We start from the raw sequence: 27,392 nt of genomic DNA, 5'->3' as shown, positions 1-27,392 counted from the left end.
CAAGTATTAGATCTGGTTCAGCATATGATGGTTTTTCAACCCTTTCATAGGAATCCCAATTTAAAATTGAATAATCAATTAATTGATCTTAAAAAGTTTCCATTAATAGTTAATTTAATATATATATATATATATATATATATATATATATATATATATATATATAAATATATATATATATATAAATATTTTGAATTTTCGGCCAACCAAATAAGACAAGAATTTAACCTACCTAAAAATTATCTTGTTATTCTGAGACAAATTAGAGAACTTGCTATAAGTTACTTTAAAAATTTTAAACCTGAAGATGAGACTGTGAATAGATGCTCTGATTTGTGGCAAGCTCTCCAACAGGATATTAAATATATAACAACAACAAATTAAAGAATTTAGATTTCATGATAAAGTTTTGTTATCAAACTATTGGGAAGAGAAAATCCTATTGACAGACAAAAGTATTATGTTAAAACTATCAAATCTACTTCTCTTCAAAAATTGATATATACCCAGATGATGATATGGAATAATGCACATTATACACGCCTTACCCTGCATAAATTTAACTCTTAAAAACTCTCCAACCTGTCCATATTGTAAAAATCAACTGGCTGATCTTCATATGTTCTGGAGCTGTAAATGCATATACAAGCTTTGGAATTCCCTTAAGATTCAACTTCAGAAGATGGGTTACCAAAGCACAACGTTCTCATGGAAATTTATGATTTTGCATATTCCCCCGAAAGAACTCCCTAGATCACAAAGTATTATATATATTAATATTTTTTTATTAATGAAGCTTTATATAGCCATGAATTGGTTAGACCCATCTAAAACATCATGGGAAAACTATGGCAACAAGGCATATATTAGCTCAAACTACTTTTAAATCTGCATAATAAAAATATTAATAATCCAAAAATTTGGGAACAGATTACTAGCAAGCAGCAAGTAAGCAGCTCAATATAATTTTTCAATGGCAAGCTAGCCTGCATTTGAACCTAAAATCTGCATTTGAACCCAATACCTGCATTTGAACCTATAATCTGCATTCAAACACAGGGGAAGTGATGGTAAGCCCTGCAGAGGGTTACTTCAGTTAAATTGCAGTAACTAACATTTGTACGCATGTGTAAATCCTAAACAGAAGTATTCCAGTTTATGCAGCTTGCAGTAGTAAAGTTTTTTAGACGTCTAAAATCCGGAGTGAGACTAGTTCAAGAAAGTCGCAGTGCCATAAATTCTCCAAGAAAAGGTGGATGTCTACTTGTACAGCAGTCCACTGCCTGTTGTACTTCACCAGCTTCTCAAGTGACTTTGAAAAATTTCCAGCCATCTGCAACAGCCTGATCACCTGTTTTCTTACTCACTGGTAAGACTTTTTTCTACATCACATTTTTTAGTATGGATGCTATTCGACAGTTTGGATATTAGACAGTATGGATATTTTCAGACATAATTCAAGCAAATGTAAAACATTGCAATGTTGGTATACACAGCACATTAGTGAATGTAAAACCTTAGTAGGGCAGGTTGATAGTAAGGCATTATGCAAATGTATTACAATATTTGACTGGTATCTCAAAGAAAACCATGTGGAATATGATAAATGTTTATTGTGTGCTTCAACAAAAACTGCATTTTGTGTATTATGCCATAAAAAGTATTGCATCATATTGCTAAAAAAATAGACTGTAAAGACAGATCCGTTCATGATAAAGAATTAACTAAGGGTAAAGTGTTTCTATTATATTCAGATGTTGAACAGTTATGTCCTGTCACCACATGTGAGTCAAATGATAGAATCCCCAACACATTTTGTTACAAATGAATGTAGTAAACTTTTAAAAGACAGACACAATGAGTTCAGGAAGTTTAGACAAGTTATACATACATCTTTTCAAAAGTGCATAGGAGTTTCAAATTCAGCAGAACAGCTTACTAAAAAAATGTCAAAAAGACCACGCAATATAACAGTTACAAGATGAAGAAAATAGATTAGCTGAACTAACAGAGACTGACTTCCTACATACATTGGGAAAGAGTAGGAAACTACAGCTGATCTGTACAAAAGAGATATATTGTATAATATGTTTGTGTTTTGAAAATGGTTAAGCTTACATGGTAGGATCTGACAAATCATTCTCAAATGTTTAAAACTTCCATTCAATTAAAGCAATGTATTTATCAGTACTACAGTAAAGTAGAGCATATGACTGGCATTCTTAGCATAGTCAAAAGGTAAACAAAACAGTTCTAGTGTATAAAATTAAATAAAAAAAGGTAAGAGTAAAAAGTTAAAGTCACAAGACTGACAGGATTGTATAAAGATACACAGATACAAGACAGACATGCATGTATGTTATTTTCATCTAGAGTACATTGGTTTACAATGCGCAAAAGGCAGACAACAGCAAATATAAATACTGTAAGTATAAACATATGTTAATTAAGCTAATATCCATTTTGTTTTTTTTTACAATTTGTTTATAATTATATAGGTTCATAGGTTAGTACTAGGCTAACTGCTCTTGCGAGCCATTTTAAGCCTAGCCAGTTATCCCCTGTGAGATTCAAACCCCTGTATTTTGTGTTTGTAAGGCAAACACCTTAACCATTAGGCCACCCTCCCAACTGGTAACACCAAACAGTTAAAGTTCTGTATTTTAAAAATAAATAAAATCACAGATGGTATTAAACAGTTTTTGTAAAATTAATGGCAGGACAGTTAAATAAATAAAATACTGAAATCCATTTAAGCCAATTGTAAAATAATGTCTGTTTATGTACATAGTTATGCAAATTACAATCACATTAAAGGAAAAATGCCAAAATTAATTATAGTTTACATAGTATGAAATGTGAGCTCAAGACCTTCCTAGACTGAATGAATAGTTGCAGAAAATGTTGGAAAGATAAGATAAACAACAAGACTGATTGCCAGACAAGTAGCTTGAGTTTTTCTAAAACATCATTGTTATTAAAACATACTTGTTGAAATGTTTACAGGCAACACTATTTGGTAATTGTAATAAATGTCACTGATAATCTGTTTGCAAGTAAAAAACTCACTTGCATCAAGTACAGCCAATAAATGGGCTATAGTATACATATAGTTCAAATCAATTGTGCAGCAGGGGGTAAATGCCTACTAGTGGTAGTAAACAGTAAACGGTTTATAAAAAATGTATAACCAAAGTGTTGGGATGACATACATTCTATTCTCACAGTATGTTTGTGCTGCAGTACTACAGGGGGAGGGGTACTTTCTCAGTTTTACACTGACTGTATAAGCAGTATTGCACAAGAGTCTGAAATAAAGCTACATAAAACAACAAGGGCCTAAAATAAAGCTACAGAAAAAAAATAAACAAGGGTCTGAAATAAAGCTACAAGAAAAAAATAATATTTAATTCCTTCTTGACAATACTCTTTTAGGGGGGGGGGGGGACAGGTATTAGTTTGTATTAGACATACTGGTAAACTGGATTAAACCTGACAGGATAAGATATTTTACAAGTTGTTAATAGCTATCATAATGGTTATTATTGTATTGTTTAGTATGAAATTGTATTTACAACCCGTTAAACTGTAAAGCTATACAAGAGATGGTTTAAAAAACAAGAGATGGCTTAAAATTGTTTACTGCTATACAAGACAGAGTAAAGATATGTAAAAAACTGAACAGGATTGGTCACTATTTTAATATGTTTTTGGCAAAACAATGTTGGTATAAAAAAGCATGAATATTTTTAATTGCCAAGTATTTAGTTTAAAATAACAGGACATATACATTTGGTGTCAATTCCACTAAATACTTCTAAAGAGACATAAGAATTTTCCAAGATTTTGCTTAATATTAATGTTATTAAATTTGTAAGATTAGACTAAATGTACTTTACAGTCTTTGTATGTACAAATGTAGAAAATGTCAGTACAAATGATAGTCTTTGTATGTACAAATGAGTATGTACAAATGCAGAAGAATTCAGTACAAATGAGATTAATATAGCAATAACCCACGCCTGAGTGTGGGTAATGCTGGATTTACTCACGGTTGGCGTGGTTTGGTCCCGAGGGACCAAACAAGGCCAACCGTGGGTAAATACAGCATTACACACACCCAGAAGTGGGTTATTGCTATTATACCATGACATTATTTAAGAAAAGAAACTATTACTTTTCTTAAATAATGGCATAGTATAATGCCTGTTTACTGCCCTTCCGCAGATGTCTGGCATCCGGCAGTTCTGATGTACTCGCGCCTGCGCAGTACATCAGAGTTGAGCAAAAGCAACGGAGAAAGCAAGATCTCCGTTGCTTTTTACTGTTCGCTATGTTAAATGGGTTTAACATAGCGAGACAGTAAAATAAGCAACAGAGATGTCCGTTGCTTATTTTAACTGTCTCGCTATGTTAAACCCATTTAACACAGCGAACAGTAAAAAGCAACGGAGATCTTGCTTTCTCCGTTGCTTTTTTTGTCTCGCTATGTTAAATGGGTTTAGCATATGAGACAGCTTTAAAATAAGTAACGGAGATCTCCGTTGCTTATTTTAAAGCTGTCTCGCTATGTTAAACCCATTTAACATAGCGAGACAATGTTTTAAAAGTAGAGTTATACTAATGGAAAAAAGTCCGGGCGACCGGACCTTTTTCCATTAGTATAACTCTATTTACAATGTGCACGCTGGCCAATCAGCGTGCACGTTTTGGAGGGGTTCATGGTATAATGTCTAGGAATGAATGCGTGTGAAAAACCATGTTTAAAAAAAAAAAAAAATGGGTCCAAGGTACCTACTAGATTGAAATGCATGAACAGCAAACAGTATGTGTAAATACATGCTGTAAGCAAATGAAAAGTCTGGAATCCAACAAATTAAATCTCGGCAAGCCAAGCCAAGTAATTCCAGAAGACTGGATCCAACCACGTATCAAGCGTTTATTCAAACAGTATAAAACAGCAATAAAAGTTAAGCGCTTTCATCACAAATAAAATGACTTCATCAGAACATTGAGTCTAAAAACACTTGCCCTTAAATAGTTTAAAAGCCCGCCTTTAACCTCAATTATTCAATTATATGCAACCTTATTTTAAACAGATATACACTTCTCATCTGTTTGTATTTACACAGTATATGCACGGATTAAAATATGCCTCAGGCAATTTATTGCTAAGCTGTTCAAGGAAAAAGGATATCCTACTGAATTAGTCAATGATATAACTACATATGTATCAAATGAATGGGGGAAGAAATATCTACCCTTATTAGGCATTGGACTACAGAAAAATAATGACATCAGCAATGATGCCAATACACAAGGATAACATGGATGATAAATTTACTAAAGCATGTGTATTAAAATATGGAAAATATAGTAAAAAGGTCAAGGATACTATTACTAAGAATTGGAATATCTTAACTTGTAATGATGCAATCAAGGATAGGATACCCATTAGACCACAGTTTGTATATAAAACAGGCATGAATTTAAAAAGGATGACAGAGCTTAAATATAATTTTCAAAGGAAGGATAAGGGTAGGAAAAAAGGTACTAAGAAGTGTGGAAACTGCAATTATTGCAGATATATTTTTGAAAAAAGAATTTATTATCTTAAAAAATAAAATCAAAAGCAATGTATGGTTAAGCCATGGTAACTGTGAAACACAACATTTGATCTATATAGCAATATGTGACACCTGCATGAATTATTATGTAGGAAAAACAGATAGTCACTTTAAAAATAGAATTTATGACCACTTGTATTGCATTAGAAAATGTGATATCAATAATGCATTATCAAGACATTTGCTAAACAATCCGGGGTGTACAGGTTTTAAATTTGCAATCCTGGAAGTGGTCAAACCAAACCCCAGAGGGGGCAATATAAAGGCAGTTGTGGGAGAAAAAGAAGTTAAATGGCAGATACGTCTTAATGCAGTACAGCCACACTACCTGGACTTAATGAACTGATACCTACCAAACCCCTTATAAGGACATAATATACAAACAAACATCACATTATAAAATATTAATGTAAATAAACATATAATGCATTTATTTTGATATTAATATATGAAATGTATCTATATATATGGTAAAATATAAGCCTGAGGCATATTTTAATATATTTTATCAGTGCATATACTGTGTAAATACAAACAGATGAGAAGTGTATATCTGTTTAAAATAAGGTTGCATATAATTGAATAATTGAGGTTAAAGGCGGGCTTTTAAACTATTTAAGGGCAAGTGTTTTTAGACTCAATGTTCTGATGAAGTCATTTTATTTGTGATGAAAGCGCTTAACTTTTATTGCTGTTTTATACTGTTTGAATAAACGCTTGATACGTGGCTGGATCCAGTCTTCTGGAATTACTTAGTCTATCTCTAATCTTTTGATATAAAATAATCAATAAAAGTAAAGATTTAATTCAACAAGTTGCAAAGAGTTAATAAAAAAAGAGTACTAAGTCATAAATTAAATTCTGTAATTGCAAAAGAATAAATTAATCAAGTTAAATTAATGCAGACACAGCTCATAACTGATAAAATAATGTCACAGAATGGTCTGCAAAAGAAAAAGTTGTTAAATACATTCAGTTTTGGTAGTAATACTTTTTTGGTCTGCAAAACAAAAAGTTGTTAAATACATTCAGTTTTGGTAGTAATACTTAATATCATTGTATTAACTATGTAAAATTGCATTTTGATTTGTTGTATCAAAAGAAGACTAAAGGTTTGTTTCTTGTGTTTTCTATATAATGTGATCAAAAATACATATCAGTATAAAATGTTTTGAGTATGTTTAAAAACAGAGGGAATTGTTAGATATCATGAATATAAGGCTGAAATTAATTCTGTTGTAAATATGCTGAAAGAAAAAGCTTGCTTAAATGCAGAAACAGAGTTTAGTAATATGTGATCAGCAACCATACTAAATGACTGTGGCTTAAAAAATAAGGAACTTGCTTATGAGTGTATTACACACACATCAAGAAAACCGACTTCTTACAGACATGACAAGAATGTAATCTGCTTTCACTGGACAACAGGACATGTTTTTCTAAGAAAGTTTAAAAATGTGCTTTTCTAATCCACAAGGCGTTTCCTTGAAGACAGTTTACTTCAGCATTTGCACAAGAACAGATGTGTCAGCATTTGCGTCAAGGCAGTACCTTGCTTATGAGTGTATTACACACACATCAAGAAAACTGACTTCTTACAGACATGACAAGAATGTAATCTGCTTTCACTGGACAACAGGACATGTTTTTCTAAGAAAGTTTAAAAATGTGCTTTTCTAATCCACAAGGTGTTTCCTTGAAGACAGTTTACTTCAGCATTTGCACAAGAACAGATTTGTCAGCATTTGCGTCATCAAGGCAGTATCTTTCCAAAACCAAGAGGGTGTGTGTTTAACTAAAAATATATATAAAGTCTGTATTAAATCCAGTTATGTTATAGATATGGTAGGGACACAAGTCCTGAGGTTAATGTTATATCTCTCACATCATCTGTACTATATGAGAAGTAAAGTGGAACATTTTCTGAAGCTGTAACAGAAGTACATGTGGTTTATTATAAAAGTTATTGGTTACTGCTCTTAAAGACAGGTGCTGCAAAGTATATTCTCTCATCAGTGTATATTCTGCAAGTTTCTGTATGCAACAGACTGTGAATGCAACTATAACCAGACTTTGATTCCAGCCAGCAAGACTGAGTTGTCTTAAGAAGACTTCAAATCCCACAGCAAGAGCAAGAAGCAGTAAGAAGCTCCATCCATATAATTTTTCAATTAATGTTTCACATGGAAGCATTCTTGTAAATATTGTGTATTTGTTTGGTGTGATGGTTAGTGATATTAGTTAGTAGTTTTTTCTAAAAATGTTGTTCTTGTTTTTAATGATGTATGAAAATAATATAATAATAAAGATTTATTATGGAAAAAAAAAGAAATAGTCCATTCCATGTAATGGCACAAACTGCTTTAACTACTTGTCACTTTCTCACTCCAGTTAGAACTTGCCAATACTTCCCACATGTCACGTTCGCCAATACTTCCTACATCACGTTCCACCTTTTCTGCATGTTGCATACTACCTTACCTCCCAACCTCCCTAATCAATAATAAATGCTGCTGTTGAATTAAAAGCATATCCCCTGCTTTTAAATATACTTTTCTATTTATTATTTGCTGCAAACATAGGTAATGCTTTCAGAAGATTCAATGTTCAGCCTTCCCTAATGTTAATCTGTCTCAAATTATAGATTGCAACATTCAAAAAAGTTTCTCCTTCCCTGACAATCCGATAAAACTGCCCCGGCATGCTACTCTCTCTGACACGGTTTAATAATCCAACCCATCTCATATTTTATTCCTCCCTTATCTTCTTTCACACATTTCCTTATTTTTTTCATACTTCATTAACTTTATATTTCTCCCCAGTTCAGTCTTTGTTCTTTTTTCATTCTTTCCATTCTTCCTTATTGCTTCACAGTGTCCCTATATATGTGCAGCTTTTTTTTTCTTTTTATAAAGAATCTTTGCATATAAATCAAATTCTTTATTTTTAATTCCTTTACTTTTCTCATGGAACTTCCTTTCTTTCAGTAGAGATCACTCTCTCTGCTTCCTAAACACATGCTCAGTCCTTGACAACCTACATGTATACTACTTTGCGTACTCCTCACCTCCCTTTCAGCTATAATAGTGATCTATATTTCTGCTTGAGCTTCTCTCTCCATTCTGTTCCTATCTTATAAAATGGCATCATGTTCCAATTATTTTCCCACAGTCTATTATTCTTTCATTATTTGTATCTAAAACTTCTTCTGTTAGCTTTATATTCCATAAATAATGTTCTCCTCCTATCTCTACTCTACTTAACGTATGTCGAATTCTCTAAAATCTCCTATACCACAAAATCCATATTTAGTCACATATTTGGATGAGATGTTATAATGAGGTACCACTTGCTTGAGCTGGTGAATTAAAATATCCCACTGCATTTAATGAATGAATGAATGAATGAATGAATGAATGAATGAATAAATAAAATGCGAGTAATTTTTTCTAGTACTATAACGTTTTTATTAACTATTTTTTCATTTTGTTGATCTTGCTCAACATTTTCACCCAGTACTACTTCTACCCCTTGTTCCCTCTCTAACAAAATAAGACAGTCAAAACAAAGATGCCCTACTGCATCACATTTTCATATACAATTTCTAATATTGCGCACACTCTTTTACCCTTAAGACACAAACTGTGAGTCATCCCCACAGGAAAACATTTTTTGGCTCCTCTCGGTATCTTATATCCCATAAATGTTCAATTCACATCACACTTGGTAAATGTAGCTTTCCATCTTTCATGCTCAAAGCAGCCAATACCTCCTTTGCCCTATTCCAAACATTTCTATCACTGCAATATTTTTTACAACACTGTTCACAATATATTTTCTTCTCAAGGTCTTCAATTTCGGAAATCCTGAAGGATACAGTATTTTTTTCCTGCCAGTGGTTACAAGTACATACTCCCAGAAGTTCGTACATTTCTCAGCCAATGTTGAATTTTCAGCAGTAATCTCTCAAAAGGCAGTTTCCTAATTACTCTAATATGTTTTAGCACCATCAGCATTGGTCTCTTTTGTTCCCTTTACCTCTGCACCATCAACATTGGTCTTTTTGTTCCCTTTACCTCTGCACAATTCACTTGTAACTTGCACATTTGACCTCCTATGAACAGTCTCTGGAATCTGACTCCATTATCCAATATCCACTGCATTTGGTTCTCTCTGCTTCACACTTCATTGCAATCTCCCTCTGTTGTCAGAATCTTCCACTTTCTGACATCCTCTGTATCTGCATACTATTTTCTGGTCTGCTAATATCTCACAACAAATATTCTCCATCAGCAATTTTCTGCACACACTTCTCAATTATACTGCTCCACAAAAATGCCAACTCATCATCAGGCTCATCTACTTCTATCACTTGTAGCATGATTTCAGTCTTTATGCCTCCTTCTCCCATAATAAATATATTACCATCATCCAATGACACCTTTGCATACTGAATCTGCTGCTACATCTGTCTCATCCCCACTCCACTATGCTGTCTCAATCTTTGTTCTGGTGCACCTGGAGAAAAACAGTGAACATTCCCCAGTGCCCTAGCCAAATTTCCACCAATTAGTATAAATACCACCTCAGGTCTCCACTGAAAACAGGGCAATGGCCCAGTGAGAATAACCTAAAAGATGATCAAAAAAAGTCCATTAAAACAGAACTTGGTCATTTTATGTTTTGGTGGTGTTAATAATAAAGTTCTGTTTTAATGGACTTTGGATCATTCATTGGTGGATTTCCTTTCATCGCCGGTAGATTTATAACATATTCCATTTGCATGGGAATGTAAACAGCAGTTGGTGTCTTTTTGTGGCTACTACAATGGACTTGATTTAAGATTCAGTCTTGGATTACAGTGAGTCTATTCAGAATACAATTTCTGTATTATATGTACTGTTGAAGCAATCTGTGTACTATATGCAACTCAAACACCATGAACTCTTTAGTTTATATGCTTAAAAAGGTCCTTGTGGTCATTAGCCAGGTAGACACCTATGAAAATAAATGTCTGATTAATGATAATTATGCCAAGACATTCATAAAATGAATATGAGTACCACGCAGTGAGGAGCCTTACCTCAAATAAGGGAGAATGTTATTACTCAGATCATGATTTAAACAATAACAAAGCCTACACTACTTCCAGATTAGGCATTCAATTTGTTTCACTTAGAAAAGGAAATAAAGTATGCTGTGACTTGCAAGTCATGGTTTGCCCTCTGTTGTAATCACTGAAGGGGATAGTTTGTCAGCGAAGTCACTGGCTGAACCTGGTTGACCAGCATGAAGAAAATGAGCAACTGATCTGGTATGCCAAGAATTTACTCCTACTGGTATAAATTGTTGTCTATGTACATACACTCTTGTTCTCAAACTTTGGGCAGAAGACTAGCAAACTGATGGCTAGATTAAGAGACAGTCTAGAGAAACTCCTTTGGGCATGAAGAAAGTGTGCCCAAGGAGCTGACTTGCAGAGTACGAGTTAGGGGATCTTTACCTTAAAACACACACATATGTGAAAGTCTAAGCAGCTGGTCATCTTGCTTCTTCACAGAATATCTAGTTGTTAGCTTGAGGATCTTGAGGTATAGAGGGAATAAATCTTGTATCTGGTAAGAGGAAGTCCATGTTCATCAACAGCAGAATCCCAAGTTTGTTCTCCTAGGTGTCACCTTCATGGGAACATTCCCCTAATAACTGTGACCCCAAAGGATGCTGTGCAAATATCGTTCAAGGATGCACTTTTAAAAATGCTTCAAATTATTGCCAGTGGCCTGGCTGAGTGAGTTCTAGGCACAGAAGGTCAAAGATTATAAAACTTCTGACTCAAGTAATTTTAGAAATTTAAATCTTTCGTATCAGAAAAGGAGAAAAAACATCTTCCCAGACAGCTCTGGTTCTGTTCACACAGAACCTAAACTATTTGGAGATATGCAAACAATGCAACAAATATGCACCTCTGTCACATGGCTCCATGGCGCAGAGGGATGAAGACCTTACTGTGACCCAGGTGACCATGGTTTGATTAGTGGCCACAACACGTTGGGAGCTAGCCATGGCAGATGAGTGTGAAGGAGTGCAATCTACTCACCTACACCATGACTGGGAAGAGTTTGCATGCAGTTGGTGGTGGTGTGTGATCTCCATGGAGACTGGAAAAACCACCGCTTGTGATCACAGGGGAGGGGCACAGCCGCTTGTAAGGAATGCCTCTTGCAAAAGTGAAGGGATGTCCTCCAGGAACAGCCCATTGCATGCCTCACCCTAGCACCTAGCTGAGCATGCTCAAGTTAGCAGCTGGTATAAAAAGATAAATATGTACCTCCCCTAACAGCAGTCCAAGTGAAAGCATCTGCTAGTCAATACTAAAGGGAAACGAATGTGCCTACTGTCCAGTAAAGGGTCAAAGGTTGACAGACAGGGAGTAATTACTATAAAAAATAAAATCACCACTTTTTTAGTAATAAGGAAAAATACAGGTAGGGCAATACACTGGCGGAGGTTTGCCTCAGTGGCTACATTAGGCAAAAAGTGATAAGCTGGTTGCCCGTAACATACTATCCTTAGAGAAACAAGTATGAAGGACTGGCACAATACTTGCAATTCAGATATTCTTCTACACAAGTTTAACTGACTGTGGCTAACAAATGTATTTTTTTTTTCAAACTACATGTTTCAACTCTGTCACAGTAGCGGATTCAAACAAATCTCACAGAAGAAAATGATACTGACAGGAGGCTGTATACCTCTGAGAAAGGCTTTAAACACTTTCAAAAAATACAAATAAAGAATTAGACCCTTGCTGAAAGTCAGAAATGGTAGCAAGGTGCATCTTAATAAAGAAGCAGCTTAGCTTTGTGTTAAAAATCTGGATGATGGTGTCATCTAGCACTGCTGGTAATGAAGCTGTAAAGTGTCCAAACCTTTACAAGCAGTCCATGTATGAAAGTGTGTATTTACTCTGTGTTCTAGTACACTACTTCTGTACTTCTATCTGATAATGCAATCATTTAAAGGGTGTGTATACAGTGATAGTATGAGTAGGCAACAGAAAATAAAGCATTTAAAAAAATCCTTTCACACTATACCTCCATCATCTATGGTATAGCTACGAATGAAATACAATATTAAATTAAGAAGTCTGGTAAGATGTAAACATATGCCATTTTAAACTTCAGCTTCTTGCCTTTAGAAGCTTAATTCAAGAACCTTGTGGTACCTGAAGAGTAGTGGACATGAAAGAACACTATACCTCCATCATCTATGGTATAGCTACGAATGAAATACAATATTAAATTAAGAAGTCTGGTAAGATGTAAACATATGTCATTTTAAACTTCAGCTTCTTGCCTTTAGAAGCTTAATTCAAGAACCTTGTGGTACCTGAAGAGCCGTGGACATGAAAGAAAGTTTCTGTCTTGCCTTTTGATTACTTGATTTCAGGGATTGTGGAGCTTGTGCCACAACATAATGAGCACAGCTATGTATAGCTTAAACTACCCTACAAAATTGGCACATGTATAGCTTTTAGCTTCATACGAACTGAATGAACTAGTGCCATGGTGACCGTACAACATGATTCTGTAATTAGATACATCACTTTACAGTATGTAAATATAAACTTTAAAGAAATTTACACTCCTTTGTGTGATGAACTGTATACAGTTTTTTCCAAGGTGACACTACAGTTTCAGGTTAAATCTGCTGTACTTAATAGAAAATTAGGGCTACTGTGATGCATTTTTTTAGGCACTCTATGTTATTTAAAAGAGCTCTGAAAAGTTATTGATGTACATGCAGCTCTCAATCATTTGACTGCATGTAGCATCTTTGGGCAAAAAATGCATTCTTTGTTTCCTTTATTTTTGTTCTCTCCCCACGACCTCCAAGACATAAACTCATTCTTTCTCAAGCAGTGAACTACAGCTGCCCAGAGGGCCATTATACAGGCAAGCATCTGGGCATATGGACCTTTCACGGTCATGCCAGCAATGACTGCATTTTCACGACTGCTCTAACCCTCTCCCCTTGGGTGGGGACATGAGCACCTATATCAGTGAAGGGGCTGCCTACTTTTTTTCCTTGATTTTGCAAAACCTACCTGACTTTGCCTTTTCTCTACAGATAATGATTCACCAGAAAATGACAGGTTTGAGGTTTATAGTCGGACAATAATACCACACAATTTCATAATTTATTGCCAAGAAACTGCATGCTGATGTTATTCCTCTAACTTTAACAGAATCAGAGTAATACAAGTCCTACATGTTTTGCCTTTATTCCAGATTATTGAAGCAACTGTGTTCCTCACACATCTTGTCATTAACGTATAACTTTCCACCTTCTGTCTGTCATACCTGTTGTTAAAGACTGCCATGTAAACACGGTGACAAGAAACTTGCTGCACTGTCATCATTGCAAAAAAAGGTAAATACTATACATATAAAATACTACACACATATATACACAAGGGAGAAGGATGGAGTCTCTGGCAAGTAATTATACGACAATCAACATCATGTGGAATCACACAAGGATATAGATATACTCTGCGTACACCTAAATACCCTAAGCATAAAAGCAACTCGTCCCTGGTGGTAAGTAACTGACAACCAATGACATATAGAATCTCAAAAGATAGCACACAAAACCCACCACAGCTGCACGCATTAGCATCACTCTCATCTACTGTTCAGGCACTCCTTACGACCAACACTGGGTCAAGCCTTTACTAAAACTATGCATTACCAAATCTATGAAAGGCACTACCATTTTCCCCGTATACTTAAAATTTAATGCCACAAATGGCTATTTATGCTACCAACATTTTAATAATAATAAGGCATACCAAATCAAATGTGATAATCAACACTAAAAACGCACAAACGGTAATGCATACGCATTTTCAACTACTGAAAAATATTAAAGTAAATTTGTATGCACAAAACAAAAAATATTTAGTGGAAAAAAAAAGAGGCCTGAAACTGTAGTTCCAGCGGGGTACAAGACAGCTGAAACTGAATTACTTCTTCAAATATTACATAATACGTTAAATTCTACGACAAAAACAAAAATGACGCACTTACCTTACAGGTACAGATAAAGAACCTGCTAAACACCGCAGCTGAAGAAGTCTAAACACTGATGACATTGACGACGCCATGCTGATACAACAGCAGCGACGGAAACATTTGTAGGTCGAACTTAATGTCAACGGAAACAGCATGGTCTTTCGTGTGTTTAGTCAGTGGTAGTTAGGAAGGACGGAACTTAAATACTTTCACTTGGGTTTAAAAAGCATGAATTGAGTGTTGTATTACCCTTAATCGTTATATTATGTGTCGTGTATATAATAAATATGAAATAAACGTGCAAGTGTGTGCATTCATTGGGTGTAAGGGACTAAGGCTCACGGACACCCTTTAAATGCTGACATACTGGGCTTAGACATTTGAAACTAGGACTTAGGGTTAATACCTTTCAGGAAATTTTCCTGTCTGGAAATCCAGTTATTGTGAGCATTTGAAGAGTGTTTTTGAATTATTATGATAGCCTTTCAAATGCAGTGTACTATCGACCATTCCTGAGGCTTAAATTTGTATGTGTGGGTGTGTGCGTAGCCGGTTGCTAACCCCCCCCAACGCGGTTCATACTAGGCTATCTGGCTATCTGCCCTAGGGCATTTATAAGCCTAGCCAGAGTGTGTTTGGCTTTCGCCACCCATTTTAAATGAATTTTGCTATGCCCTTTTTCGAGGTTAGTATACTGTGCCTCTGTCTAACAGTGACACAGAAGTGATACCTGGGGTAAACCTACTATCTCCCATCCACTCATCAAGATTCCTCTTGAAGAGAGTCAATGAGGGACTCTGCCTAACCTGGACTGGGATTTTATTCCAGAGTGAATGGAGCCTCTGGGTTATGAATCTGCCCATCCAGCATGTCCTATTTATTTCAGTGCTGAGGTTCAAGTCTCTCGAGCTCGTAGCTCGATGGGATTTGGATTTTCTGAGGTGCAGCATGTCCATTAATTCCAGGTTGGACATGGATTTATATGTCAGGCACAGATCGCCTCTGAGCAGGCGGTATGCCACTGAGTAGAGTGGGAGTTTCTTTAACCGGGCAGCATATGGCATCTGTTTGAGCCCTTTGATCCTCTTGGTGAGGTACTTTTGGGGTCTTTCTAGTTGCTGCAGGTGTCTGGTAAGGTACATCCCAAAAGGGGCAGTGTACTCAATTATGGGCCTGATGAGGGATGAGTAAAGAGGCACGATGACCTCCCCTGATCTAGATGTGAATCCCTTCATGATTAGGTGGGCTATATAAAATGTTTTTCTAACCACTTTGGCCACGTGGTTGTCAAATGAGAGCTTGCTATCAACTTGGGTCCGCAGGTCCCTAATTACTTCTTCCGTACTTAATGGATTACCACCTATGTGGTAATTTGTGGGCACTTTGTTTTTGCCAAAGGGGATGACTATACACTTTTTGGCGTTTAGCTTGAGGCCATGGCTCTGGCACCAGTTGTCTGTTTCTATGAGGCCCTTTTGTAGGATGCTTGTGTCGGCTGGAGAGTCTATTATGGCGCCCAGTTTGCAGTCATCTGCGAACTTGGTCAGCCACAGTCCTTCCATGTTAGCCTGTACCTCCGAGAAATATATACCGAACAAGAGAGGTCCCAGGACTGAGCCTTGTGGGACGCCACTTGTAACTGGTTTGGAGTCTGACATGGCTCCAGCAATTCTAACCATGTGGGTTCTGTCCTTGAGCCAGTTTGCAACCCATCTAGTGACATAGGGGTTTATATTTAAGCTGGTGAGCTTATTTATAATGCCCGAGTGTGGTATTGTATCGAAGGCTTTTGCAAGGTCCAGGTAGGCTGTGTGGGCCACCTTCCCCTCTTCAATGGCCTTGGTGACTGTTTCAAACAACTCGACCAGGTTTAAGAGGCAGGATCTGCCCTTAACAAAGCCGAACTGGGTAGGATCCAGTGTCTGTAGGTCCCCAATATCTTTATTTATGAGGTCCATGATGATCCTTTCCATAGCATTGCAGACCAAGCTAGTCAAGCTTATGGGGCGATAGTTTCCAGGATCCGTTGAGGCACCACCGGGTAAGTTATCTTATTTTGATATTTTATGACATACTGGCAAACCAACAAAAGCTGGTATAGCAGTCTTGTGTACTTTATAAACCAAGTGGGTAATAATCACTTTTATTTATATATCCATTAAAATGCAAAGATATCCTTGGTTATAATAACCGTGTTTTGTCAAGTAACAGCCTTCAAAAATTCCATTAAATATTTTACCACTGACATTGTTCCCCTGGCTTAGTTAAATCTTGCTGGTAGACATTCTGTACTCAAAATTAACAATATACAGATGTGATGTTTGCTCTGAGGGTGTTGATGGAGAAGTATAGAGAAGGTCAGAAGGAGTTTCATTGTGTCTTTGTGAACTTAGAGAAAGCATATCACAGTGTGCCTAGACAGGAGTTGTGGTACTGTATGAGGAAGTCGTGAGTGGCAGGGAAGTATGTAAGAGTGGTACATGATATGAATGAGGCTAGTATGACAGTGGTTAGGTCTGCAGTAGGAGTGATGGATGCATTTAAGGTGGAGGTGGGATTACATCAAGGATCAGCTCTGAGCTCTTTCTTATTTGCAATGGCGATGAACAGGTAGAGAGATGAGATCAGACAGGAGTTCCTGTGGACTATGATGTTTGCTGATGACGTGATCTGTAGTGAGAGTAGGGAACAAGTTAAGGAGACTCCGGAGAGAAGGAGATATGCTCTAGAGAGGAGAGGAATGAAGGTCAGCAGGACTAAGACAGAATATATGTGTGTGAATGAGAAAGAGACTAGAGGAATGGTGAGGATGCAGGTAGTAGAGTTGGTGAAGGTGAATGAATTTAAATACTTGGGATCAACAGTTCAGAGTAATGGTGAGTGTGGAAGAGAGGTGAAGAAGAGAGTACAGGCAGAGTGGAGTGGGTGGAGAAGAGTGTCATGAGTGATTTGTTACAGACTGGTACCAGTAAGAGTGAAAGGGAAGGCCTACAAGAGGGTAGTGAGACCAGCTATGTTATATGGGTTGGAGACGGTGGCATTGACAAAAAGGCAGGAGTCAGAGCTGGAAGTGGCAGAGTTAAAGATGTTAAGATTTGTATTGGGTGTGACAAGGATGGACAGGATTAGGAATAAGTATATTAGAGGGCAGCTCAGGTTGGACAGTTTAGATACAAAGCCAGAGAGGCAAGATTGCATTGGTTTGGACATGTGCTGAGGAGCGATGCTGGGTATATTGGGAAAAGGATGCAAAGGACAGAGCTGGTAGGTAAGAGGAAAAGAGGAAGGCATAAGATAAGGTTTATGGATGTGGTGAGGGAGGACATGCAGGTGGTTGGTGTTACAGAACAAGATCCAGAGGGCAGGAAGTAATGGAAACCAATGGTCCACTGTGGCAACCCATAATGGGAATAGCCAAACAATGAAGCCAGCTTTAGGTGCCTGAAATACAGTACAGTTGGGTAAACTCTTACTGTAATGGTAGATATCCTTGCCTTCACCATTGCAGTATTCATTACTATATGAGATTCCTTGCTGTGAATCCCATTTTCCAGCCAGTCTGTCAAAGTCTACAATTGCTTTAGGGTACGCTGAATATCACCTGCACACTCCTCACGTAAAGTAGGGCATAAAGGTGACATTCAGGCGTACCATCCTCAGAACTGATTGCCCCAATAGGAACAGCAGTCCAAGGAAAACCAAAGAGCACCTGCACATCCAGGAAGGAAAAAAAAGACTAGGGGATGGAGGGAGGGAGTGAATACTGCAGTGGTGAAGGCAAGGACATCTACCATTATGGTAAGATTTTACACAACTGTACTATGTCCTTACATTCACCACTGCAGTAGTGCCAAAGCTCAAGAAGAAACTTGGGAGGAGGAGGCAGTAGTAGAGCCTTCTAAGAAGCAAAAGCCATGAAGAATGGCATTAGCAAAACCAACTCTAGCTCTGAAGATACCATCCAACTTGTAATGTTTGGTAAAGGTATGCACAGAAGTCCAGGTCGCTGCTTCAAGAATATAAATAGTGTCTGTACCCTTGAAAAATGCACCAGAAGAAGCCACAGTTCTAGTAGAATAAGCCTTTACAGAAGAAGGAAGGCTGTTACCATGAAAAGTGTAGCAAAAAGAAATAGCCTTTGAAATCCAAGTAGAAATAGTTTGCTTGGAAACAGCCAATCCTAAATACCTGGGATGAAAGGAAACAAAATACTGATCAGATTTTCTGATAGATTTAGTCTTATCCAAATAAAATCTGAGTTGTCTATGCACGTCTAAAGTATGCAGCACCCTCTCATGTCAGATTGTGGAGAGGGGGGAAAAAGGAGGCGAATTAATAGACTGATTAAGTAACAACTCATTAACCACCTTGGGCATAAAAGAAGGATTAGTACACAAGGACACCCTGTCCTCATGAAATATCAAAAAAGAAGTAAGAGTTAACAAAACAACTGTCTTCCAAGAACAATATTGCAAGGAACTGAAACAGCAGGCTCAAAAGGAGCCTGAGTTAATTTCTCCAGAACAAAATTAAGATCCCAGGGAGGAGCAACATGCTTCCTGAGAGGTCTAATATTAAGGACGCCGTTAAGAAATTGCTTAGCCTCAAATCTAGAAGCTAATGGGAGAGTTAACGGCAGACAAGTAGAAAGAGCTGATAAATGGGCCTTAATAGAATAATAAGCCAACAGCATTGAGCAACTCACACAAATAAGACAGAACAAAAGGAACATCCACAGTAAGTAGTTCCAGGTCACAAGAAAGACACCAAATAGAAAACCTCTTCCATTTAGATAAGTAGGATTTCCTAGTAGTAGGTTTTCTGCCCCCCTGCAGGACCTGCAGCACATCCTCTGAAAAAAAGATGTCTATAAGGGAACAAAACCCTATCACCCACAATGTCAGTTGAAGCATGGACAGGTGGGGATGGATGAGAGATGTCTTGTGTGAGTAGATCCATCCGGTGAGGTACCTTGTGATGATTGCCCTTGGCTAGTTGCAGAAGGAGAGAGAATCAGTGTTGTCGTGGCCAAAAGGGAGTCACCAACAAGATTTTGGGAGCTTCCTGTTGAATCTTGAACAGGACTCTTGGCATGAGAGGAAGGGAATGCATAAAGAAACACCCCCTTTCAAGAAAATGAGAGGGCATCTGCCTTCCATACCAGTGGACCTGAGACTCTGGCACAAAACAGAGGAAGTTGACTGTTCAGAGGGGAGGGAAAAAGATCAATTTAAGGAGTACCCCACTGGTGAACAATGTCCATAAACACATGCCTGTGAAGCATCCATTCGTGGGATTGAGTGAAGAACCTGCTCAGAGTGCCTGCCACAATGTTCTGATCTGAAGGAATATAAACTGCCTGAAGAGTCACTTGATACTTGACAGCCAGATCCCATACCAGAAGTGCCCGCCAGCAAAGAAGGTAAGAACCTGTTCCCTTCTGTTTGTTGATATACCACATAACTGTGGTATTGTCTGTGAATACATTGAGAGGCCCCGGAGAGAAAAGAGGATGAAAAGCCTGTAGAGCCAGCAGAAGAGCTGTCATCTCTTCCACGCTTGACGTACTCCTGCTGACGAGGTGACCGCATTCCCTGAACCTTCAGGGAGCCAAACGTTGCTCCCCATTCCACATCTGAAGTGATAGGGAACAGATACTGAGAGGGAAGAGGAGGATGAAAAGGGAGCCCGAGATTCAGAGACAACTGCTGAATCCACCATAGAAGTTCCATCTTGAGATAGGAGAGAGGATGCACAAACCAACTTCAGAAACCACTAGAACTTCCTCATGTGAAGTTTGGCCAGAGAAAGCATTGAAATGGTGGAAGCTATGACCCCCAGAGCTCTAAGGAGCTCCCTGGCTGTAATGAAGGCCAGGGGGAGAAGAGTCTGAAAGTAAGAAATGAGAGTTAAGACCTTTGGAGGTGGCAGGGATGCCAGCATTGACACCATCTGAATCCTGCAACTCAGAAAGACATGATCCTGAGCAGTCAGTGAAAACTTTATGAGGTTTATCTTGGACCCCAGACTTTGAAGAAGAGAAATTGTAAGACAAAGATTTTGCAAAAGGACCTCTGGAGAGGATGCCTGAATCAGCAGGTCATCTAAGTAAGGAAAAATTTGGATCCCTTAAAGCCTGCAAAAAGCAATCAGAGGAGCAAGGCATTTGGTGAACACCCTTGGAGCAGTAGAAAGGCCAAAGGGCAAAGCACAGAACCGAAAATGCCAGGAAACAACAGAGAAACACAAAACCTCCTGAAAGGAAGATGGATCGGAATATGGAGATAAGCATCCTTGAGATCCAGAGACACCAGAAAGGCCTGAGGTAGCAAGAGAGGAAAAAGGGTATGAAGGGACAACAGCCGAAAGGAAGGCACCTTCAGAAAGGTGTTTAGATGAGAGAGGTCTAGAATCGGTCTCCAAGTACCTTCTTTTCTAGGCACTAGGAACATTCTTGAATAAAACCCCTTCCCCTTTGGGACACTGGCACCTCTTGAACAGTACCCTGAGACAAGAGATCTCAAAGAACTTCTGGGAAAAAATGAAGTTGTTCCCAAGGAGGCTGAGGAATGCCCATAAAAGTAGGACAGGAATTCCACACCATAAAGTACCCCTGGCAAATGACTGACAGAACCCAACAATCCTGGGTGATTTGAAGCCAAATAGGAAGAAAAAGGTGAAGAGAAAGAGGAATGTGGCTGGGAACAGGTGGATTGTCAGACAGCACCATGTGTGTCAGGGAAGAAAGACTTGAGGATTCCTGCAGTCTGAGTGGCCTTAGCAGGAGGAGCCTGTTTACCACCGTTTTTATTTTTAACAGGCGGGTGAGATTGCCAGCGAACACATACTGGCTTAAAAGAGTAGTTTCTTTGAAATTTGGGCACAGGAGAAACAAATAAATGTTTAAGCTCCTGTAAGGTCTTTCCCTTGTCCTGCAGAGGCTTAAACAAACCAGCAGCCACTTTCCCAAACAAAAGTTTAGTATCCAGACCAGTATTCTGCAACTTATCCTTAATAACATCAGGTAAAGGTTGAAGCCTAAGCCAAGCATACCTCCTCAGTACCGAACCAAAAGCAGCAGCCCTAGAAGAGGCATCTGCTGCATCATAACTACCTCTGATAGAATGACAAACTACTTGAGAAGAAGTCCCTAGCGAGGAAAAACCATAATATTTACTCTGAGTCTGGAAGATCAGAAAAAAATCTGACAAGCCTGAGAAAGAAGAGCCAACACATACCTAGATATATGGGTCTGATAATTAATAGCCCTAAAAGCTAGAGTAGCAGAAGTACAAACCTTCTTACCTAGCCTATCCATGGTTCTGCTGTCCTTGTCAGAAGGCAGTAACTTGGACGAAGGAAGCAATTGAGATGGCTTATCAGAGGCTACAGACACAGCAGAGGAGTCAGCAGCAGGGCATTTGAACAAAAAGGAACAGTCCTCAGGCACCTTATAAAACCTATCAGACTTCTTGGAAGCAGGGGCAGAGAATCAGGTGCTTTAGAGACATTAGAAAAACAGATTTAGGAAAGCAGGCAAGACAGGAGGAAAAGCCACATGTTTAGGAGATTCCATCTGCAGTAACTCATAGTACCTCTTATGGGTATTAGACTCCTGGGCACAATTACATCATCCTAGAGATTGGGTCCCCAAAGGAAATTTCCTCAGAAGGAGTATCTGGACTATTAGATTCCTCCTCCTCAGACCCATAGTCTAAAGGAGAAGGAATCTGTGTAGAATAAGTAAGGGATTCTTCATCAGAACCCAACTCTTCCTCAGAAGAATTTAATTCCCTGGACCTTTTAGGTGAACAAGAAAACCAAGGAGGAGCAGGAACTGAAACCCCTTGAGGAGGTCTTGACAACAGTAAAGCATTAAATAACCCTTGAATAAAGGCCTGACACTCACTTTATGGGTTCCTAGGAGCAGAAGAAATATGTCTAGTTTTCTGTTTCTTTTTAAAGGGGATGTCCATCCTAGAAAACTGAGAGGGCCCTGACTAAGGACAGCAGTCCACAACCATAGTAGGAACTTCTTCCCTAAGAACTAACTGTGGAACCCCCCCTAGATCTCTTGGAAACAATCAACCGTGGTTCCCTTTGAACGCCCAAAACAGATGTCTGCAAAGCCTCGTCGGACATGCTGCCTGCCAGATCCTCACTACCCTCCAACCCAGAGGAATCTGACAACACAACCAAGTGAGTCTCCAGGTTTGTAATAACCTCAGGAGAACCCCCCGGCAAAGGCTGGACAGTGGAAGATTCCGGTCTTACCTTTTTCACCTTCTTCTTCCCTGATGGCTGACCCTCGGGGCAGGAAGTTCCATCCATAGTATCTTTAGCAAGCAACTTAAGATGCTGGTTCTCAAGATACAATGAAAGGGAAGAAAGACTACTACAAAGGGTTTTGGGGACAAATCCCTGACAAATAGAACAAGATGTATAGTTGTGAGAAGCTCCTAGGCAAAAAAGGCACTTATTGTGGTGGTCTTTATGGGGAATCTGTCTCCCACACTGGCATTTACCCTTCCTGTATGACATTAATATCCCCAAACAGCACAAAAAATGAATAAAAGAACAAACCCCCCAAATGGGTACTTATCTGCAATGGTAAGGACTTCAGCAAACAGGAGAAATCACCAGAGTTCCAATAAATAGAAAAAAATGGATGGAGGCAAACAGAACAATAGTTAAAAACAGAGTTTGGACTGGCACAAAGAAGTTCTGAAGATGGTACACCTGAACATCACATTTTATGGCCTATATGTGATGTTCGGCTTACCTTAAAGCAATGGTAGACTTTGGTAGACTGGCCAGACAATGGGCTTCATGGCGGGGAATTCTATATAGTAATGAATACTGCAGCAGTGAATGTACGGACTTCCATGGCTGGAGCAGATGGACCCCTGTAATCATCATCTATGACTGTGTGGACCCCACAAAAACTGCTGCTAGTTGGGGAAAATAAGGAGAAAATTTATTATTTATTTTATTTTATTTATTTTTATTTTATTTTACATTTGTTGACCGGGCTAGTCCAACTGGATATATGTCCATTTTCAGTAGAGGCCCGGGGAGAAAAGCTCCATTAGTTGTACACTTTCACAAAAAGGCATAAAAGGTTACATGAGAAACATAGCAAGTAAAACAGATAAAAAATAAATTTGTAAATTTTTTTTTTTTTTTTTTTATGTTAACAAGGGTAATGGTAGAGAAAAGAGTTAGCATATTAATCTTCCCATATGCTCTTTTACCTGAACAGGGCTGTAATATGGCCCTGTTATGGTTAAAGCTGATAATTTTAAGGAACAAAGTAAGCACTAGAGATCAGCAGCCCAGAGTGATTGATTTCAGTGGATACCCTGAATTATAAGAAGACCCGATGCTTCCAATCTTCAGGAATGTTTTTTTTTCCTTTTAGCGAGTATTATAAATGCTGGCAGAATACCAGCTAGTATAACTCTCAACTTCTTAGCTCAAGAATTCTGGGCAAAGCCAAAAATAATAGTAGAATAAAGACTCAAAATCAGGAGCATGTTCTAAATATTATTCTAGTTCATTTAAAATTTAATAGAATAACACATTTTGCATCAACATGCATTTCCTGGACAATAAATAGTATGAACTTTCTGATGACTGGATTTATCCTGAATGATTTACTAGCAAATTAAACTTTTTGTGAGGAACAGAGCAAAATTAGGCAAAATCAAGGGCATTCTCTGAAATCAGGGACATTGACAGGAATACATTACTTGAGTAAGGAAAATAAAAGTGACCTACCCTGCTGTTGATTTGAAGACTGCTAAACAACCATAACTGATCCGGTGTCATATTACCAGTGTTGCACAATGTATTGCTATTTGCTGAAGTAAGTACAAAACTTGTATTGCTATGGCTTATGCTTGTGTGTGAGTGATCTATTTCAGTTTATTGAAGAGAGAGATTGTTGAAACCCATATGGTTGATAAACTACATAAAACCAAACAACACCTGAAAATAACACAAACAATGATATTTTTGCAGTGGGAAAACTTCCATGTATCCTACACCCCCTGGCCCACGCTAATTATTTTGCCAACTTTGAGATCACACTGCAGTTTTCCTAATCTCTGCTGTACTAAGATCTCAGATCAAAAAGTTCAAGGAACTAAATTGTCGACCGTATGGGTTTCAACAATCTGGTTATTTGATGAAATGCAGTAGACCCATGTGCGAGTAAAAATATTAGTGATTTTTATCTGTGCACATACTCAGTGATGCCAGGACACATACATTACTCTTCTGGCGGCAGTAAAATGCAATTAATAAGTAATTATATTTCAAAAGTAAGGCATAAAATATATCACAGAAGATTTAGACTCTTAGATCTTCTAGGGATCTGGTGCCCCTCCCCACACCCCAGTCTGTATAAATGGATTTTGATGTGGACTTAGCGGTCATCACTGCTTTCAACCAAACCCATTCTAAAACCAGATGTGTGCGTACAGAAGGTCGCTGTAAGTTATGTGGGGTACTAGAGGTTGTGTGATCATTACTTCTTTGATTTTCATCACAGAAGGTCATTATAGCTTGTGTCTGAGCTGGGAACAACGTGGTCATTGTTTCTTTAACTTTTTCACAGACCTCAGAGGTGTACAAAAAAGGTTGCTTGTGTAGGGGCAGTGCACTGTCTCAGAGCAACAAAGAGGAATGCATTATTGTACTCACTATTTTTTCAGTTTCCTGACAATCACACAGCAGAGACATGTATAGGTGGCTGCCTTTGGGGGTTAAGGGTGAGGAGTGAGGAGGCATGCTATGTATATGTGTGACAGCAGTCACTTGAAATACATGACTATGGCTACTGGAACATCTGCTTTAATCCCAATCTAATATTAGAGGGATGCACAGGTAGGGACTCCCTTTTTGGGAGGAGGTTACGAAGCAGGTAGTATTGCGTGTGAATAGGATCTTGTCAGCAACTATTTTGTCATCTTTGAACATTAAGCTTTGGGCGCATCTTATGTCTTTCTTGAAAGAAAAAAAAAATAAGACTGAAATTCTTTGATTGCTTATGATTTTGTTTAGGCCATAATTGGAATAATAGGTTGCAAAAATGCTCTAAAATGCATCCCAGAGCATCTGTAACCCTATAGCTTCTGGGAACCCCAGCTTAATTGAGTTATTTTCTAACTGGTTATTACTGAGCTGTCTCGGTCAGGAAAGGTGAGTTGAAAGAATGCAAGGAAAACTTAAGATGAGCAGCAAGACTGAATTTCTTTAATTAATAATGTCATAATTTGGGTGGCGTACTGGTGCAGTGGTTAACGTTGTCACCTCACAGAAAGAAGTTCTCCAGTTCAATTCTTGGCTGGGTGCCTTCTGTGCAGATTCTGCATATCGTTCCTGTATTCATGTGGTTTCCTCTGGGTGCTCTGTTTTCCTCCCACATTCCCAAGATGTTGCAGGTGCATTGGATATTCTAAATTGTCCGTAGGTGTGAGTGTGTGCCTTCTGTGGTAAGTTGGGCGCCAGGCTGGCAACTCCACATTGTAAAACTTACTGCCACTCATTCTGCAGTCAGGTAATCCACTGTGGTGACCCCTAACAGGAGCAGCTGAAAGGTGAAGAAGAATAATGCAATCATTGGAAAAGGTTGTGTAAAAAGTAAATAAATAAAAATGTACTTCAAAGCATACAGAAAGTTATGGCTTCTTGAAAAAGCTTAAGAGTATAGCAAAATGTGAGAAAGGGAAGAAAAAAGTTATTTGTATGGTATGGGGAGCCCACAGTGGGGGCAGGCAGTGAGGAGCACTGGAGGATGTGTGTATGGGGATGTTAAACAACCGGCAGTGACTAGATGCCATTTCACCTAAGTCCAGCCCTGTAAATAGAGTTGTTGTAATGTATCATTGTTGCAACTAAATTAAAGTAACTGCGAATGACCCTTTGTGAGACAGGCCAACATGGTGTGGTACACAGGCCTGTTGTAATGTAAGTGCATTGTAACTACAGGCTGTTTCTGTGTACTACTGCTAAAACTTTGCAACATGAAATAAAAAGTTGCTTAGGAGGGGTGACACTGACAGGGTGATACTTAGACTGGAAGTGCCCGGGAGCCCCGAATTTGACATTTGCTGAGGGCACCCAAAATTCTAACACCAGGCCTGGTGTGTGTGTGTGTGGGGGGGGCTAAATTATAAACATGTGTTTATGTGTTTAGTTTCACTTTTTAAACATGAATATTGCACACAGTAAGTGCCAATGTTTGGTGGTTTAGGCTGGATGTGTCGAAATGGAATGCATCATTGATACAGTAGCACAGTGAGTAGTATTTCTATCTTACAGTGCTTATGATCCTGTCTGAGTTCTTGCCTGTGACTCCAGCTGTGTGGAGTCCACATCTCCTCTCTCTCTTTATTTAGCTGTTGTGGATTCCTCCAACACTCCAAAACTGTGCTGCAGCTGAATTGATATTCTTCCAGTTTGCCTTTATTAAGCATGCTCTGTGTGAGTTGTGTGTGTGTGTCTATCTGTCTCTCTTGTGATAGCTCTGGTTTGTCAGGGACACTGTCAGGATATATATGTATGTGTGAGTGTGTATGTATATATACATTTATAGACATAGATATGTGCGTGTGTGAACAAAATAATACTGGTGGATGCATATATAAATCTCCTCAGTACTGAAAAAATACAGCACAGAATG

The 27,392-nt window shown here is 38.3% G+C and overlaps 1 protein-coding gene across 1 annotated transcript in view; it reads right to left on the bottom strand.

Annotated features, from left to right (window-relative positions):
- NDUFS4 (NADH:ubiquinone oxidoreductase subunit S4) overlaps positions 1-15,151 on the bottom strand; it is an 849,665-nt gene extending 834,514 nt beyond the window's left edge. Inside the window, exon 1 of the mRNA XM_044064420.1 lies at positions 14,720-15,151. Within this exon, the coding sequence (XP_043920355.1) occupies positions 14,720-14,859 (140 nt within the window). The 5' untranslated portion in view covers positions 14,860-15,151. The remainder of the gene's footprint in view (positions 1-14,719) is intronic.
- Between the last annotated feature and the right edge of the window lie 12,241 nt (positions 15,152-27,392).

Source organism: Protopterus annectens, chromosome 2.part2 (genome assembly GCF_019279795.1).
Source record: "Protopterus annectens isolate FY-2018-M chromosome 2.part2, PAN1.0, whole genome shotgun sequence".
NCBI classification, from domain to species: domain Eukaryota; kingdom Metazoa; phylum Chordata; order Ceratodontiformes; family Protopteridae; genus Protopterus; species Protopterus annectens.
This window is presented reverse-complemented; position numbering and strand designations above follow the sequence as displayed.